The 18,801-nt window shown below is 40.7% G+C and overlaps 1 protein-coding gene across 2 annotated transcripts in view; it reads left to right on the top strand.

Moving 5' to 3' along the window:
* The window catches only part of SOBP (sine oculis binding protein homolog), a 118,161-nt gene that overhangs the window by 13,744 nt on the left and 85,616 nt on the right, over positions 1-18,801 (top strand). For both annotated transcript variants that reach the window (XM_030490544.1, XM_030490545.2), the window contains exon 4: positions 10,646-10,797. In XM_030490544.1, coding sequence (XP_030346404.1) covers positions 10,646-10,797 — 152 coding nt within the window. The remainder of the gene's footprint in view (positions 1-10,645; positions 10,798-18,801) is intronic.

The following is an 18,801-nucleotide window of genomic DNA, read 5'->3' as shown; positions in this document are numbered from 1 at the left end:
TGTGTGATCCCATATTCAAATGTAATGCTAAGGGTAATGTGCAGAGAAGGCTATTCATAAGTATTTTCCAACTTTAGGTTTTTAATGCATGAATTCTTAATGAATATCATTGTTTTACTTGCATAGGAGGTATGAATACATAATCTCTGCCTCCTCTGACTTTATCCTATGATCAGTAATGAGCACTAGATTACCATGACTTCTGAGCAGATGAGCATATTTATCTCACCTTTGTTTTAGAGAGCAAAGTTTGGTAGGACCAGAGAGGGAGGAGAACCACAACCTTTGTGGGATTTGCAATAAGCATCAGTAGTAATTGTTTTGTTTTATCTTAGGGCGTAGGTGCCCTAGTCATGATCACCCAAAGAGCCTGGCAAGAAACAACTGGTGAATACAAGTAGAAAAGGGAGTACAAAGGAGCCAGGAGAGCCAGCGTACAAGGCAGTGGTCTTGGCACTGCACTTTGACACCATTCTGTGGGCACTACATCAAAGCAGAAAACTTCAGAGTGATACAAAGCCAGACAAGAGTAACTCTGGGGATGTTTTCTCAGAGCCCCTCGCAAGCACAGGGACGACTTTGGAAACAGCACAAAGGCACTTCTTTGAGTTGAGCAGGCAAATGAAAAAGATTCACATCATTAATTGCTAAAGCTGAAAGTCAACATTTTCAACATGGGGGTGAGAAGGGCTGTGGCTGACCTGCCACAAGAACAGAAGCAACTTACGTTTGTTCAGGTTAATAAAGAAAGAAAGGAAACAGCAGGGAGAGGCAGAAAGAGTCCAAGAGAGAGCTTCAAGGTTAAAATGCTGGCAGAGAAAGGGCTCTTGCACGCATTTAGAGTGAATGCGCATAGAACAAGGTTACATTACAGGCCAGAGAGGAAACCAGGTAGTGGTGCACTGTAGTGACTGAGGTGCTGAGGATCAGGATGAGTCCAGACTTTGTGGATGGATGCAGAAAGCTTTTATATACTATACAGGAGAAAAATCTACAAGATTTAAATATATCTCAAAAGAGAGTGCCTACGGATGGAAATGATATTTAAATCATAAGCCTGAAGGACAGGAAAGATGATGGTGCAGTCTACTGTTATTGAGCAAGTAATACGGAGTGAGCACTCAGGGAGAAATTATTAAGACTTAAATTCTTGTTGTATTGATCTTGATCTGAAGGGTCAGCACCAGTAAAAAAGTGTCAGAGAGACAGGCTGAGATATTCATTTAAACAGGAGAGCAGTGGTGTGGAGAGAATAAGCAAATCCAAGAAACAGTCACAATGAGTTATTAGTTGAATAATTTTTGCAGATAAGATGCTATACAGATAAGAGGGAGAAGAGAAACAGCAGAGCACAGGCGTTGCTCACAGAAGCCTGAAGGGAGAAATGGGAAGGATACCCTGCAATGTGCACTGAGGTAACAGTTGCACAAATAGAAGCAGCAGTGGGATAAGAAAGAGTCAGGAAGCCAAGGGAAACAGGATTTCCAGGGGGACAGATGTGATTCTTGGTATCAGAAAATCACTACCAGCTTGAGAAGGAGGAGGAAGGAGTAATGGTCCTCAACTGTGTCTAGGAAGCAGTCACTGAAGATTTCAGCAGATAAGTCTTTCTTGAGCTTATTGGAAAACTTAGAACAGTGTCCTGTCTGCATTTGTTTTTTGTATGAACAAGCTAAAACCTTGAACAGTAACAAAATTACCTTTTCCCCACCATGCTGATTTTACAGGAAAGTGTTGCGTGGGTTTTAGTTTTGGTTTTTGTGTTGGGGGTTTGGGTTTTTTTTTTTTTTCCTTCTTTTGAAAACCAAATAATTTTGAGCAGTCTGGCTAAAATTGTACCTCCAAGCTGTTCAGCTCTCTGTTTTAGTCAAATGAAATATTAGGTTAAAATGTGCTTATACAACCCTGGAAAACATTAGAGTTCAACCTGACCAAGTATGAACAGCTTCAATAAAGACACTCTCTCCTTGCTGTACCCGAGAACTGCACCTGAAAAAGGCTGAGTTAAATGCATGGGCCCTCTGTGGTGCACTGACTCAGGTTATGACTTGTCAGTGCCGGGCACTAAATCCAGTCATGGGAAGCCTCCACAAGAAGGATGCCACTTACTCAGATCTGGAGGCTATTTGCAAGAGCACCAGCAGGCAGGTAGCCCACACTCAGGCAGTGCCCAAATCGGGTGGGACTTTATCAGTCAACATCAGCCATCTGACCTGCATCTGGAGGCAAATAAGAAGTCAGTGCAGCCTCCAGAGAGTTAGTGTAATAGTCTCCTTGTGGCTGATAACCATCGTTCTTGTCCAGCAGGCTGATAGCTACATTTACTGGGGGCAGCAGGTTCTGAGTGATCTTCAGGGTTAGTCTTGAGTGCAACCCATTGCAACAAACTGATACTAAAATTAGTTCTGTTTGGTGTTAGGAGATTCTTTATGTTCTACACAGCACCGTAAAGAAAGTGGGTTTTTGTCAGAAGTGCAATAGCCAGGAATGACCTAGAAATAAAAAACCACCACATCTGTGCAGGATATGTGGCTGTAGTGTGCAGCATGCAAACATCCCAAGTTATTCTGCCGCCCTTAGTGGTAAATCTGAGAGGGCACTTAGGGTGACTGCCCTTTTGCTCAGGCAGGTTTGGCGGCTGTTCTTACATGGGATGAAGGAAGGCTAAAATCAAGACTAGTCAAAGAAGAATGCAAAAAATTCTTTCAGTGCAGGTGAGTACTTGCTGCCTCCTTCCCCTGGCACCTGCAGCAGCTGCCAGAGGCTATGGTGTCTCAGTTTCCCCGTATTTTAAAGAGTGCTCTTTGGTTTACTTTCTCTTGTGATCCCCAATGCAGTGCTTCGGTAGGGGAGGTACAGCTGCTGGTTGGTCTAGCCTTTGAGCATGGGTGTTGGCAAAACCCTTCCCTTTCTTGCCTCCTTCTGTGTGTACAAGTGATGCACAGGGCGCATCTGCTGTTCTAAGCATCCCAAAGAAGAACCAGCTCCCTGCCATGCTGTGCTGTGAGGGAAGGTCACTGTCAAGGGATGAGGTGGAAGGGGAGGTAGAGAGGATGATGCTATTCACTTGACTGAGATTTCCACAGGGGAAAGAAATACAAGGGAAAAGTAATGCTCCTTCCCAGGGTTTTCACAAGGTAATGAGTATTTGGGAAAGGAAATAGGATTTAAATCCTCCAACCTGCAGATCAGAGTCTCTACATATTGTTTGGTTCAATGATTTCCAAATGGTAATGATTGGGGTCATACCAAAAGTTATCAGAAACTTGTGAAAATGAAGGAGGAGTGGGCTGGAGGGAACTGTATCTGTTGAGGCAAAATATCTTAAAGGGGGAGTGGAAGCATTTCCAGTGCTAACTACCTTGTAAAACAGGCATGTGACCTAAGTTGGCAAGCAAATGTTATATTCAAATACTAAAGCAAGTAACTAGGTATTTTATAGAAAGGAGCAATTGATTTTCTGTGTTATAGCTTAACATAACTTTAGATTTAAAGTTTATGGGATTTTTTTGTAAATATAAGTACACATGGTTAACTTGGTGCAACATGTGGGATTAAACAGAGTCTCTGCTGTGTGAACACTCTGGAATTGCCCGTTGTAACCTCTCTCAATATTTAAATTGTATTGGAGGCATCTGGAAGCACAAAAGATGTTTTAAATGGTAGTTTGCAGGGCAGTAAAAATGAATTCCAAGATCATCTGTCGAAATTCACTGGGGAATTGGTTCTCTGACTGCATTACCAAGAAGTCTGATTCCAGGCAGAACCCAGTGTCAGTTTGCCTTAAATAAAGACCATATTATCAGATCTAATTAAGTCTGTATATTGAGGAGACTTTCATTTTACTATGCTCTGGATCCCTCTTCGGTATTTCTCAAATCTTATTTCAGTTACTGAACAGCATTAACAATTTCTCTAACTGCAGGTTTAGCTCTCTAGTAAAGACCACTGCAACAAATCCTATAGCCGCTACTGTTCAAATTCCTTCTCCTGTTTTCAGTTTGAAACATCACCTGGTTTACACTGATTGCAGGGGTATTAGTGCCTGGTTTTTAACATGCCGATGGTTGCCAGGATGCCTGCCCCATCTAGCCCACTGTTGATGTCTTTTGCTCTCTGTTGAGGGCTAAGTGTTTCCTTTGTGCTAAAAAGAAAATCACAAAGTCCATGTATGAACTTTAATAGCATATATTCAAAATATCTGGGGGGTTCCCCCCCATTAGCTGAAATAGGTGCCTTTTTGTTTGCATGTTTAAAACCTGCCTAAATGCCAGCTTTTATTTATGTTGTGCATTCAGTCCTTACTGAACCATGCATGAGAATGTGCCTCAACTCATGCATAGAAAACGTGGGCAAGCCGCAGTTCCCTAAAATGATTTTTTTAAAAGGAGCTGGGACACTTTGCTTTATTGGCAGAGTAGTGAACTTTAAGAGACTGATCCTTAAAAGGAAACGTGTTGTAGAGCCCCTGAGGTATTTCCATAGCAATAGCTGCAGCAAGCTTTCTGTTGTCAGCTCTTTTTTTTCAATCTTCCTCCTGTAATTACTTTTCCCAAGGTACTTTTTGTACCTTAAGTTTGTCACACCCCCCATCTATTTAGAGGATCAGTGCTTAAGTGCTGTCACAAAGGGATCTGCAGCAATGTCTCAGGAGTTTTGTTTGTTCATTTTTTAGTTAGAGATTAGTCAGATAAAGCATCTTGGGTGTAAGAAAACTGACTCTAATGGTTCTTCTGCCTTGCTTGGGATCATCAACCTCAGGAACTGCTTTGGGATGAAAAATCTGAATACATGCTACTTGGTTTTCTTCAGTGGCAAGCTGAGGTTTCAGGAGCAGCAGGCGGGTAACTCAGAATTAACCATTCTGAAATCCTGGTAGGTCCCAGTGGGAACAGTGAGCCTTGACTGTTAATGCTGCAGACACTAGAGTCAAGTTAAGATCTAATGTCTTTAAAATGGGGTTTGCAGCTTTTCGTTAGAAAGTAGTGGTGAAAACAGCTAAACTTTCAAGATGTATGTCAGTGGATTTAGCGTAGTTCCCAACAAAGGGTTAAAAGGACTATTCTAGCTCTCCGTCCAAAAACCTGGGATCCAGACTGCCTGTGTGAGGGGGTGGGATGCAGCAAAGAGAAAAAGAGAGGAAAACAGAAGAAATCAGTAGTGGGGAGACACGGCTTCTGATAGCTGTGGTGGAAGGAGATTCGTACCAGGAAGAGATGGGTGATGAGGAGACACTGAGGAGGGATGGGGTGCCAAAACATTTTCTGTATCTGATCGCAGATACAACAACAGCAAAGGTACAGGTTTCACACAGGCTTACTCGGTCCAGGGCATGTACCCTTTGAGATCGCAGTCCCAAACCCTGAACCCTCTTGGTCTTCCTTCTGCACAACAGGACTACTTCTGTACTGGGCTTTGGCACCTTCAAGAGTGATATTTTCTTCTTGCCAGAAGGGTTGAGTTTCTCCTGCTGAATTTTTTGCAAGGAAATGTGGAAAGTAAGGTTTTGGAGTACTTGCCCCTGGATCCTCATAATCTGCAGGATTAGAGCTGTAACTGAATTTAGTTTCACCCAAATTCTTGAAACTGGAGTTAAAATTGAAAATATGTGTCATTTAGTTCATGGTATTAATAGAATGTTGCAGCCTAAAAGTTAGCAAACTGATCAGGATTTAACTCCAGAATTCTAGGGATTTTAGAATCATCCTGCTAATCACTGTAGGCCATGCTGGGTTGCTTAGATAAAGGGACAGAGCTGTAGGTGATTGATGGATTTACTCCATTGTACTAGTTGCCTGCCTTCTCTTCCCCCACCTCTTCAAATTATGGCTCCACATAAGATCGATTAGTGTAAACTGCTGCTCATTGGGTTTAAGAGGAACAATTTTCTGCAGCTCCTTCGCACTGGTTTGAAAGGAAAAAAAAAAAACCCAACCAAACATTCTGCTTAATTAAGACCTAAAGAGGCGGTGCAAACTTTTGATGATTAATTGAAGCATGCTTTAGACTGATGCATATTTAGTTATTATAATGTGATAATTTTATCTTGTTATACAAACTACTCCCTTTGGGAACATGATTTAACACTGCAAACACTCAGTGTTTATTGCATTGTTCATTATGAAAAATACACAAGCTAAAAACTGCAAGGAGATGCATCTGAACAGAATCTGTGTGGCGGGTGCAGGGACTACTGCTTCCACCTGTAGTGGCATGACCCAGGGGCAGAAAAACACAGTATTGGGACTTTCACAATAGCTCTCCCTATGAAGAGTTGAGAATTCAAAAAAGCAGAGGTTGGAGATTCAGATCTTGTGCTGTATGTGGAAGTAATATGTCTTTCTATTACCTGGTGTAATCACAGAAGAGAGCAGTATGAATTGCTGAAAGCTCTCCTGTTACTATTCACTTGTCTCTGTGCCAACTCCTCTTTGTCTCACCTGTAGGAGTACCTACGTGTCATGAGTGTGACAGATCTGAGAACATGCTAAGCACATTGCAAGAGCAGGTCATAAAGTTGCAGGCCCTGATGGAGTTAAAAAATACAGTTGTTAAAAAATATTTTCTTTCACTTCAAAATGATCTGTACCAGGACTTGGAAATGTTATTTTTGTACTTTACAAACATGTGTCAGTCTAGTTATGTGAGTCCTAAAAGTGATGGGGAATGATCTTCATCAGAAGAGCTCTGGTGAGAGCTCACATGGTAGATGCAGGCATGCAGTCAGCGTGAGCTCACATTTCTCAAGCAGATATGCTAAGCCAGACTACCAGCACAAGTTTGTCTGTGGAGAACATTTCCAACGTAGTATACTGATGTAGTTACTGTGGAGAAGCTTTTTTAGGGCAGATCTAATCAGAATAAAAGTTCAAGACTGATAAGCAGTTTCAAACTTCTGGATTTGAAATTCCCTGCTTCTGATGTTCTCATCGCAGCAGGTTCTTCTTGCTGAGTGTTCTAGGAATGGGGATTTGATACGTTTTCCTGAAAGAAGGGCAAAAGTGTGGTAAAGTGATTTTTAAAGAGTCTGGCCTCATGAAACAGGTCTGTGAAAAAGTGAGAGAATTTTATCTTGAATGGAAGATACAAATTTCTGGTTTCAGATTATTCCAATTTGTGTTTAGCAAAAGACAGCAATTAAGGCATGAGATTTTGGTTTTTCTTATTTCACACAGTCTTAATGTTTTGAGTTTAAGTTATTGCTTCCCACTGCTGTGGATTGTAATGGTAGAAATACATGGACTATTACTTTTCCGTTAATGTTGCAGTCCTCTTTTTTGGTCACTAAGCATAATACACTGTAATGAAACATCCCTATTAGTTACTTTCACAACGTCTGCTCAGACCTCTACTGCAACCAGTGTCAAGATGGAAAACACACGATCAGGCTTGGACCTTTATCGTCGTCCCCAGCTGTCATGCAAGCCTGTAGGACATGGCTCTGGCCCTATCCCAGGTACCAAGAATGGGTCCTTTTCTCTGCTGTTCTTAGCTTCACTTGAAGCTGAAGAAAGGATTTGATTTTAGAGCCACTCTTCCTCCCGCTGGGCTGCGCAGGGCTCTTGTTGATGGTCCTTAGGGAATTAGTCATGTGGTACTGGATGTTTTTCCACCTGATGAACTGCATTACAAAAAGTTAAGAGTTGCATCAAAAATTGACTTGGGCAAACCTATGCCTGATGGAGCAAAGATCACTTAAAACAGCGCACTGCTTGAAACAGTGTACTGTTTCAGGCAGCGCATGCTCCATTCTCCCTTTTGAAGTACTGTTTCCTGGCTGCTTTATGTGGCCAGACTCAGCTAATCCTATAGTAGCAGTGTTCCTGAGTCTATTAAATGGAAGACGCATCTAGTTTTATTATTACTGCTACTATTATAAGGATTATATTGTGACCATTCTCTGATGATGGGGTGAGAAGGGAGTAGAAGAGAGAAGTAATTGAAATTCTTTGTATTTAGGCAGACTCCCTTCTTTCAAAATTATGAACATTTTCATGAATACTGATAATGCCTCCTGGATATCAGCTATCTGTTCCTGGAAGTGCAGACAGTGGCTGGAAGTAATAGTTTGTAGACCATTTGCTGCTATTTTATTGACTGTCAGGTCCACGGACCACAAGTGAAGCAATGCTGCTTCAAAGGATTCCTCATGAGGTGGTGGTGACATTCTACTGGTCAGGGCATGGTAAGACAACAACTCAATGGAATAAGTGCCTCTTCCTCTCCTCTGTCAAAGGCTTCTTAGGGGAAGCCTTTGGCAGAAGGAGGTGGATTGAGCCTTACTGTTCTGCATAACCTCCTGCAGAGAAGTATGTAATGTGGCTTTTCCATGTGAACAGCTGTTGCTGCTGCTGGAATGCTGTGTAATTGAAAATGGACAGTTGTGTGGTCTTTCTGATCACCCATGGGAGACAGTTGATGTGTGTCAGCGAACAGCAGTTGAGTGATAGCTGAGGAGTTTCCCTGGTAAAGCCTTGCATGAAAGCCCCCGGGAATCCCAGTGGTGGAGCTGTGTGCTTCTTAAAAACTGTGCCCCAGATGAGCCAACTTGCTTCAGAAGGAGCTGAAGCAAGCTCTTTGCAAGTACACCTCCAGCATGTACTGTGCCAATGAACTCTCTTTCAGCTCTGTAATTTCCCTTTTTTTTTCATTTATCTCAGTTGCTTGCACCAGAAATGAAGGCTATTAGAAATAGCCTTCTATTAGGTTTAGATATTAGAAAGGTATCACTGGTCACAGATCTTCTGTTTTCCAGAGATAAAATACTTCTTATCAGTAGGAGAACATATGTTGCTGTTATCTGAAACAAGAGGTTGCAGTCTGTTTGCTTTGGTTCACAGCATCATCTGTTGTCCTGATACATTCAAAGGGGCAAGTTCAATCTGTAAGGAATTGGTTCATTATGGTGCAAAAGTAGTTGAATCAGCACACCTTTGTAAAAGCTTAGTACTTCAGGGTAAAAATGGGGGGAAGAGCTCTTGGGCTGTGCTGGAGTAGTTAGACTCCTGGCCATGGCTGGTCCAGAGACAAAGCTGTGATGACACTGTGCAACACCACTGTAACAGCACTTTGTGCTCCTCTGTGCCTGGCTGAGATTGCAGCCAGCCCAAGGGCTGGCTTCTTGACCTTATAGATGGCTAGTGATAATTTTGGCCAAATTGTTTGATTTCCCTTGATGATCAGTATATGAAAGCATTTATAATATTGGCAAATCCCACTCTGAAGGGTAAGTGATAAAATACATTAAACACAAATCTGTGTTATGACTTAGCCTTAAATATACTTTTAAAGGTAGACAGTCTGATTAAAACTAAAAGGTCATTATTTTACATTGTACAATTTTATTTGTAGCTATAAATCATAATACAATTTGTGGAAGGAAAAAAGTTGTTAAACTGGCAATATTTATTCCGTTAAGGTGAATAAAATGCAGCACGTAGTTCTGAGTTATGATAGCTGGGGAAAGGAGCCAAATCACTCTGCTAAAAATTAGTTTGCCAATAATTTTACAGAACGATGACAGCGTAGCTTCAAAAACAAATCCTTTATAGGGAAATGGGATGGCTGCATGACAGACTCCCTGAGCTATGAATTCTCCACAGCTCGTGGACCAGGAACTGCTTTAACAATTAGTCTTTGGGGATTATTTTTTTTTTACAGAAGTTAGACAATGGCTGCTGTCTGTAACTGAAAGGTCAACTGTATCATAGACTGGACATAAGAACTGAAGAATTCTGAGTTTTAACTCAGAAAGACTCCTGCTAACTTACTGTCTTGATCTGTTTAGGAGGCTTAACTATTCATTGCCCTGGTCTGTGAAGCTGGGGTGGGAATGATGACCACACAAGGATATCGCTAGCATTTTAGTAATAAGCTCTGGGCTTTTTTTACATGGCAGAAGGCGTGGATGCCACATTTATAACACACATTGGAGAAGAGCTTGAAAGAGGTTCAGGAACTCTGCCTGAATTAAAATTTGACCAATGAGCATGATGACTGGAAAGTAACCCAGCAGGCTTTACCAGAGTGCTGCATCTTCCTTCTTGCTGGAGTCTGTGTTTCTGTGACTGCAGTATTCACACAAAAGCTCCCTGTTTTGTATGCTAGTCATTATTTTGAAGCAACACAGAAAAGGGGCATTTCGTGTTCCTTCTTACTTAGAAAAGGGCTTATGTTAGAAACCTGCCTTGGTGCAGTACCTCTTGGGTGTGTTTTATCACAAGCTTGCTGAGCAGAACATCTCAGAGGCTCACTACAACAGACTGCAAGTAACAAGAACAAAGCAGCAATACTCATTAAGCCTCTAGTCTTGGTTACTTGTTTAATGAAGAGTTGTGTGCTCTGAAACATGCTAAAAAGCTCTTGAGATTTCCAGACCTTTGCAGCAATGCACCATTTTTTTAAGATAATAATCTTTTTCAGCCATCTTAGAAGCTTTGCCAGTCTGTCGAGCCTGGCTGGTACAGGTCACTGGCTGCCTGAGGACGAAGCTGGTGATCACAGGCATGCACAGTTCAGCTCTCAGACAGTGAGGAAGTTAGAAATAAGATGAGCCGGTGCTGGTTGTATCTAAGAGTAAGTGTGCAGATGTCTGAGGAAGGTGTTTGCCTCTCATGTAAACATTGTTCTTATATTTTTGTTGTAGAAGATGATGTGTCAAATGTACAAATAATGTGTGCCTGGTGCCAGAAAGTTGGAATCAAGCGTTATTCCCTGAGTATGGGAAGTGAAGTGAAATGCTTCTGCAGCGAGAAGTGCTTTGCAGCTTGCCGAAGAGCATATTTCAAGAGAAACAAGGTAAGAGAAATAAGGAAAGATGTAACCTACATAGACATAGCTTTAATCAGGCCCAGCCTGGGTCTTACTTAGCATCTAATAGAAGCTCTTTTCTTTTGTTTTTTCTGTTTCACCTAGTCTCTCCACTTTCCATCTGTATTGTCTGTTGGACTGTCAGCCCTTTACTAACCTTGTTTCTTCCAGTTTCCTTCAGCTCAGTGTTTGGGTTTTGTGAGAGTCAGGGGATTTAAATACTAATAAGCATTAACATAAAAGTCCCAGTTTGGCCTCAGAGTCTCAGCATACTTGCTAGATATACATAATGAAGAGGAGGTATCATAGAAATAGAGTAGAGGAGGGTTTGCATATGATGGTGTCACTAAGTCCCATGGTGTTAGGATCATGGGCAGTGGGTAAGTGCTTTTAGGGCCTAAGTCTGGGTCCCATCACAACAGCAGACATCTTCTCACTGTTGCTAGTAAGCTGTAGTTTCTTTCTTTAATAAGTATCATTATTAATAAATTATCATTTCTGCAAAATTCAGATGCTATACAGTTTTGAGGTGGAGGTAAGCAACGTTAGAATGTCAAAAGTAGCGTAAAAACCCCTCCTACTCAATTTAAATTTAACTCTGTCTAAAATTAGAATGCAATCCTAATATTGAATGTCTACAAAAATTGCTGTAATCACTGAAGTACAGTGCCTGAAAATGCCCTCTAGGTTACTTCAGCAGCTGTTTTTCTGCAGCAGAATGTGTGATGTGTCATTTAAAGAAAAATAACAAAGGAACACTCCAGCATTTTTAGTTGTTGAAAAAGTAGCTATGTCCTTTTGGTGCTTAATAGTGTGAATCTTTGTATAGCCTTTATTGTCTTAGAAATGTTTATTACTCATAAAACCCCTTACGTTTTGGGTTTCTAAATGATGCCATTTTCCCTCATGCTACAGAACATACAAAGCCTGTTAAGTTTAAACTGAATTTGGGTCTCTAAATCTGGTCTTTTACATGTGTGCTAATAACAAATAAGTACATATGGATCCTAGATTCAAGATGCAATGTTACAGCAAATTACCCTTAATAAAATTGGGTCACATCATCCTTAAAAAAATCAAAACAAAACAAAAACAAAAAGCGTGAAGAATTAGGTTGCAAAAATCAGTAGAGTGGAATTTTAGTGGCAGTCTTGGAGAATCAAGCTCATAATGTCTACTGGAGCAGACAGGCAAGCTAAAGTCACGTGAGTCTTCTGTGAAAAGTGGTGTTTATATCCTTCTTATCTAAAAAAAGTGTAAGAGAGGGATGGATATACATGCTCCTTAGATGCTCCTTATTTGAAAATAAGTTCCCATGGATGTATGTGTGTGTACACATGTGCACATTTATGTGCATGCAGTTCACATGCTTTACAATGTGTAAGACACTCTGGGTTGACAGGATCCACATCACCATCCGCTGATGCTCCTGTGACTTTGACACAAGTGGGGTGTGGGGTCTCACGAGAGCAGAGTAAAGGGGGTAGGATCACCTCCTTCGACCTGCTGGTCATGCTTCTTTTGATGCAGCCCGGGACACGGTTGGTTTCTGGGCTGGGAGCGCACACTGCTGGCTCATGTTAAGTTTCTCATCAACCAACACCCCCAAGTCTGTATCACTTCTCTGCCCAACCTGTACCAGTTCGTGGTGGATTCTCTTTCATCTGCAGCTTAGATCCTGAAATAGGAAGTTTAGATCCCTACTAAATGAAAATAAATACATGTTAACATAATGCATAGGTGTACTTCAGCCTTCTACTAACCAATGAGTAGTAGGATTGAGTACTAGTTTGTGGCCATAAATGTAATCAGTTGGGCAATATTTGAAAAAGTCCCCTTTTACCTGACTTACTATTTATTACCCCTGTGCTTTGTTGGAGGCCTCCTTGTCCTTGTATTATGAGAAAGGATGAATTAGAGCATCTCACTCCCCATGGCTCCCTTTCCTATACCTCTGTTAACTTCTTCTGGAAGCTAAAAAATACTGAATATTTCCATTCAGAAAGCTCACTGTATTCATTACTTTGTATGTATCTAAATAACAATAGATGTTCCTAGTCTTTTCATATACCATCATATCCCAGTGGAATGTCCTATTCTTCACTAAAGAGGTTGCAAATTAACAAAATGTCATATGGGAGCACTTGGCAAAACATGATGAAATAACGTATAATTCATAACATGTTGGTTGCTGCATTGGCTCTGCTTCAAAGCTAAGCCAGTGAGTCAAATTTTGTTCCTCTTTGTGCTCTGCGGAATCTGGAATTGCGCAGGATCTGACCCAGCAGGGGAAATCTGGAGCTGCCCCTTGCATGTGTATTTATGGCATTAGATGAATATTTAGAAAATGCTGCCATTAAATTAAGACAAGTGCAGTAGAACTCACCAGACCTCATGCTTCTTGTTTAGCACTTCACCTGTTAGTAATAGAGCAGAGTCTTGAGGAACAAGATCAAAGGAACAGGGCTGCAATAGTTTCAGATTTAACCACTGACCTTTAATCTGTTATTACTAGTCCAACAGTGTACCTGTCTTCTCCATGAGTCTAATGCTTATTTATGTATTTGAGAAGTCATGCTGCTCTACGCTTTCTCATTTTTCAAACAGAGGAGTAAAATAGTCACGTTCACCTGCCTTATGTATGTTTTAAACAGTGGATCTGCCACAATATAGTGTAGTATTACATTAAATATGTACAGCTGCTGCATTTCTGGGAGCTGATAGGACTTTGTGGTCACTTCATTTAAGGCTTGAATTTCCTAATCGATTGTGTTAAGCAGTCTTCCCTCCCTCCGCTGGATAAGAAGTGCTGTAATAAGCGCTTGCTTAAAATGATATGACTGTTTAAACAGTAAAGGAAAGTCATCAATAATGTCTCAAAACAGCACTAAGTAATGCTACAAATTATCCATCCCTGAACAGTTGCTGTGTTCAGAATTAGGACTTTTGTCATCATCCTAATAACGAAATCTTCTCCCATACACAAGGCAAATGCACACTGAAGCGATACATGTCCACACATTCCCAGCTGGGAGAAGGCTTAGCATGAGACCACCCTGAAGTGCTCCCAGAGAGCACTGAAAGTGCTCCAAAAAGCCCCAGGTTAGCTGGGCACTGACCGCTTCCAACCTCTAATTCCTTCCCAGCTCTTCTTTGCAGTAGGTTTAACCAGAATGGCAATGCAGTGGAACGAGACGGTACCTTGCTGACCTTGGGAGTGTTTGAACCCAAGCAGTTTAGTTGGAGGTGCACATCAGTCCTTCCTGCCTTTTGTCCCAGCAGAGTTGTGTCCCTTTGTGCTCCAGAAGCTGTGCCCCTGCGTCCTCTGCCTCCATATGAAGCCAGGATTGTCAGGCAGCTTCATGGGGATGGAGAGTTTGTAACGAAAAAGACTTGTGCAATTGGAAGTTGCTCTTCTCGTAAGAAATGCAAATTTTGCCACAGGTCTTTTTCAGTCATGATCATTTAAAATTATTTATATTAGCAACCATGCCTTGCAAGAATAGAAACTGAATTCAATTGTTTTGAAATTATAGGGGGTCTCCCTACAGAGTGTGATTTTTATCTAAATTACCAGAAACAAATAAAGAAAAAAATAGGGGGGTTTTTACCCCCTTAGGCAAAAAGTGAAGTATTTATACTAGATTTGGTTTAGAAAAAACCTGAAAATACTCCCCCTCCTACAACCCCCCCAAACAAAAATAACCCAAATCTGCATTCATGCTCCTGCTGTATATGTATAACCTGTTGTGCATCATAACAATACCAATTAAAAGGAAGTGTTGCAGGAAAAGGGAGCATTTTGTACTAATGTTTGTAATTGAAGATTTAAGATTTGGAGCTGTTCTGATGCTCCTTTCCTTAGAAATTGAATTTTATAGGCCAACTAATAAAAAGTTGAGTACCAAAGAGGCGCATAAGGGCAAAAAGCACTAGACCACCAAGTTTTAGAATATTAAAGGGAATGATTTGATTCATAATTGGATCCAGTGAGTTTGAAGCCTGAAAAGATTAATTTTGAAATTAAGTTTATTGACTCAGTGGGTCAGAAAACAAATTTATTATGGCCAAATAGCCAAACCTGGAATGAGGACTGAATTCATAGAGGTCATAGGCTCATTTCACAGATCTGTTAAAGCGTAATTTACTTGATTTGACTAAGACTTCAGGAGACAAAGTGGCTGCAAGGTTATCAGCCAGTATTTTATACTTGACCTTGTTCCTGTTTCGTACTGCCTCCCAATCAGGAAAAAAGACGACAGATATTTTTGTTTACAGTGCAGTAAAATTTCATTTATCCTAATAAACAAAAAGGCATAAATCAAAAAGTAAAAGTAAACTGCTGTTTAGCAGCATGAAGATGTAAACAGTGATGGCTCTTTCCTCCCCATACAAGACAGTGATGGGCAGCACTGTGTGTGAGTCTGTAGTGCAGACAGGCAGTGTGTTTTATGCTCTTTTATCTCATCTGTGTAGTAAGAATGAATGTGAACATTCAAACAGGGCTGTAAGAAGTTGTATGTGTTTATTTAGTCATGAGTTCTGTTGCAGTAGGCAACTCCTTATATTTTCAAATTATATTTAAAGATGATAAAGCGCACACAACATCATGAAGCCTTAGTACTCCTGCCTGAGTAGCTTTTTGGTTAATTAATGTATATCACTACGTGATTAATATGGACATGTATATGCAAACACATACTAAAAACTGGGAGTAAACAGAGGCTATCATTTCCCAAAATTATTACTGAGTGTTGTCAGAAAAAGTTATTTTGATTTCAAGCTTAATTGTGCAGCCTAACAGTGCATAAGAAACATTTAACAATCTCCCCGTTAAGTCAATGAGTAATGGCAAAAAAATGTTACTTTCTTCTGTTACTTATGCACCTGCAAAATTTAATTTAAAAAATTATCATCATTCATGGAAATTTGGAAAACTGCTTAAAGCAACTTGATGCAAATAGTGCCCCTGACAACAACAACAAAAAAAAAGCTTTGCTGTTACATCTTCTTTAGACTCCCGTTCCATAGTAAGTTTTGAAACACATGCGGCTCTGAGTAGAAAACCTATTTCTCCTAGAGATTTAACTTGCATTAATTAGGTGTTCAGATAGGTCAGTGTAGCGCCCGTGTGCTACCTGGTTTGCATGAAATTGTCCGTATTTGGTTCTGCAGAGCTGTAGAGAAGCAGGATTTAATAAACGGTTCACGAAGTTGCTTCTTCTGCTGTGGGTTTGCGCAGAATGTTTGCATGTGTATTTATGTGTGCTAGTGTGTCTACGTGCACATCTCCATGTGTGTGCGCACGCACATGTGTGTTTGCCACACTACCCAATTAATAAGGTTTCTTGCAAATGCTTGAAGGTAGATGGGGGAAAGACAACAAACATCTCCGTAGCTGTGATCACTGTGTTGAGATATAAATGAATGCTGATAAGTGAATGCAGATGAGAGGCAGAGTCTGCAGAGGTGATAGTTCAAGTGTGGGGCACAATTGCAAACTTCTTTGAGGAACTATTTGGAGAAGGAGGGAAAAGGAAAATATCCTCCCTCAGAGGATGTTTTTAAAGTTTGTGGAGGGTAGAGGGTCACAGGCAGTGACCAAGAATCTGGACCAGACGCTGAAGTATCAAGTGAATCCTGAGCTGTGAAAAGAGGTGGGTGGCACCAGTCGGAAAGGAGAAGAGTTGGCATCATTGTCTAGCTGTCATCAGCTGGCCTTTTTACTTACTGGGTACTAAACCCAGAAATCTCATAAAACTCCTTCCCTAAACCAGAGCTAGGATTTTTCATGATTAGAAGAGGCATATGAAATTCCAAATTAACCTACTGAGACCATCAGTCAGAATATCCTCACTGCTCACCCACAGCAAAGCAAAACATACTAACATTGCTAACAATGAAATGCAGCAGCACCTGACTGACGCCACCAGTGACCTAATGAAGGGATCTGGCAAACCCAGCATGCTTGTCAGTTTGCAAACTCAATGGACATTTTACTGTCCATCTGCTGCCATTTAATACTACAAATTTGAATCAAATTCCCATTGTCTGAATTACTAGCAGGTATCCAATCCAATTAAAAGGCGTGTTCACTTGTAATTTTAACCACCATGTCACATTACATCAGTCGTGTTGCATTCTGGCTATTTTGGTTATATCAAGATGAATATGCTAATTACAGCTTGAGAATCTGCTGCCTCTTGGACAGCAGGCGTTTGATTCCAATGAAGCAACCAGTTCACATGAGGTGTCCTCACATCAGTTCTGGACAGCTTCAGAGATTACATCTGTCCTTGCCAGAAGCAGATTTTGTTTACACACAAATGTTAAAACAAAACACCACTAATTGCGTTAGAACTTGACTAGAAATGCTTTTAAAGTTTTTGCGCACTGGGTGTAAGCAGTTTAGAGCAATGATTTGGATTTAAATAGATGTTGCGACACACTGATACGGGAGAAGTCAAAGAAGTTGCTGCCTACCAGAGTGGCTGAGGAAGAAAGATGGCCAATAGCTATTTTTCTGGAGGTTGCTAAGGTGCTCTACTGAAGTCTTAAATCACTTAGGATGCGTTTTTGAAGGGAAACATTTTGCTCTGTTAAAGAGTTTGGCAAGATAGACCTCATGATCTGTATCCAGCACATTTTTACATCAATAAGGGATTTTTGATTAAAGAGTTTAGGTGCATAACAATGATGTGTTCAGAGAATAAGCCGATAACACATGGGTGTTTACTGATCTCTGAATCCTTATGGCTCCAACTATGTAAGCTAGGCTATCACTCAATAAAATACTGCTCTTCCCTACGTTCCATGTCGTGGTTCAGATTACATTAGATTAGCCCACATTACCTTGGCCTTGTCTGAAATTATGCATCTTCCAGCTTTATTTCCACGTGATCAACACAGAATGAGCATCGCGAACAGTCTTTATTCTGATGAAAACTTAGGGTAAATCTCCAAAGTGAATCTAATTTGCACACATTATATTTGGTGCCACTTTTCCTCTTTTTAACGAACACATCAAACATAAATACTAATACGAGCTGGGCAAATAATGAAATGCATATTAAATAATACGTTTGCTCAAAAATACCGTGACATTTGAATTAATTATTGCCTTAATGCATCTGTTCACTTCTCAGTCAGCTCATTAACTTAGGGAAATACTGAAAAAGAAGCTTGAGTATTTTTTTCACTCTATGTATTTTTATTTAAAAACCAAATTTAAGCAAATATGGTTTTCAAAAATATGTTTGGATTAGGAACAGTGTTGTGAACGACACCTTCCGTACACACTTCTCAAAGGATGTATGGAATATTGCAATTAACCATGTAGTTTAACAGGGTGAAATTCTGCCCAGGCAGGGGACCATAGTGGGCAGCAGTAGAAAACCTGAGGGACCTAGCTGAAGGTGGAAAGTATGTCTAGTCCTAAAGTTTCTCAGGAGCACACTGTCACATTGCTGTGACATTTCAGTAGTGGCAAAGTAATTTGTGCAGGTGAGATGGCAGTTCAGTGGAGTTGTGACATTTCTTGTCAGATGACAGTCTCTTCCTCTCCCATCTTCCCTCTCCATCACACATAGAAATCTTGGGAGAAATTCAGGGATGAAACTGAGTCAGACCACGGTAGTAAATCACATCGTGTATCTTTTGGCCCCTTCTAGGTTGGACAGTTTAATCCCTTTTCGGTTTCTTTGCAAGCGTTTGCTGGTTTATGGGAAGACTGAAGAAACCCTTACACACGTTAACCTTGAATCTGGCCTCGTGAGTCTAAATGAGGCTAGGATAGGCCAAGTGGATATAACTTACAAGCTGCTGGATGAACAGGAAAATCTACTACCAGGAATTGTTAGTTAAAGTCAGGTTCTCCTATATATCACGCCATGCTCGATGAGCAAGTGTTAAACTTGCTGGAAGAACGAGGTGGGTTTTATAGGGCAAAAGTCTGAAAATGTGAAATATCTTTCCCAAAGAAAATTGTTTCTG

Source organism: Strigops habroptila, chromosome 6 (assembly GCF_004027225.2).
Source record: "Strigops habroptila isolate Jane chromosome 6, bStrHab1.2.pri, whole genome shotgun sequence".
Lineage (NCBI taxonomy): Eukaryota > Metazoa > Chordata > Aves > Psittaciformes > Psittacidae > Strigops > Strigops habroptila.
The sequence above is the reverse complement of the archived record's forward strand: the minus strand, read 5'-3'. Positions and strand labels throughout refer to the sequence as shown.